Source organism: Sinocyclocheilus anshuiensis, unplaced genomic scaffold (genome assembly GCF_001515605.1).
Source record: "Sinocyclocheilus anshuiensis isolate Anshui unplaced genomic scaffold, SAMN03320099.WGS_v1.1 scaffold709, whole genome shotgun sequence".
Lineage (NCBI taxonomy): Eukaryota > Metazoa > Chordata > Actinopteri > Cypriniformes > Cyprinidae > Sinocyclocheilus > Sinocyclocheilus anshuiensis.
Genome location: NW_015540926.1, coordinates 1310828 through 1311535, shown reverse-complemented (window position 1 = coordinate 1311535; position 708 = coordinate 1310828). Strand labels below are relative to the sequence as shown.

Genomic DNA, 708 nt, shown 5'->3' with positions numbered 1-708 from the left:
TAGTTTTGGATCTGTTTTTAGTTGTTTTAATACTACAATTGATTGCTTCTGTTGTCCTCATCTGTAAGTCGCTTTGGATAAAAGCGTCAGCTAAATGACTAAATAAATGAAGTTTTGCATTTAAAATTCTATGAAAGATTCTTTAAATCTACTTTTGAAAGAAGTTTTTCTGGGTCCATCTTATAAAACAAGGCTTTAAGAGCTTTGCACTACAGACAACGGAGGATGAAACCAGCTAAACTGACCAATCTGTGGCTGAGGCGTCCAGTCACTGGAGCTGGCGCGAGACGAGCAGTCATCATCATCGTGAGGAAGATCAGGAGATGTGAAACCATTGGGATGGACACCTTCGTCAATTAGGTCTGAGAGCAAACCACACAAAAACACCATTTCAGATTGATCTCGGTTTATATAGAGGAATAACAGCAGCATAATACAACTGGCCTTACTGTATTCCACTACACTAGATGGTTACTATGTAACCTAAGACTTAGTGCTTATATTAATAGTTCTGTTCAAATTTAATCCTATATATCACTTATTTTATATTTCTATGAAGAACATTTATTTTACATTAATAAACAAGGTAATCAAGGTAAAACTGTGTGTAATATAAACATGAAAGTATATGATTGAGTGGTGCGGGAGTTACAGCTTCATTCATCAGCACGAAGAACAAGAATGCATTGTTATATATAAAATATGTAA

At 35.0% G+C, this 708-nt stretch overlaps 1 protein-coding gene across 1 annotated transcript in view; it reads right to left on the bottom strand.

Annotated features, from left to right (window-relative positions):
* LOC107689352 (NAD-dependent protein deacetylase sirtuin-1-like) overlaps positions 1–708 on the bottom strand; it is a 12468-nt gene that overhangs the window by 9937 nt on the left and 1823 nt on the right. Inside the window, exon 2 of the mRNA XM_016487309.1 lies at positions 246–362. Within this exon, the coding sequence (XP_016342795.1) occupies positions 246–362 (117 nt within the window). The remainder of the gene's footprint in view (positions 1–245; positions 363–708) is intronic.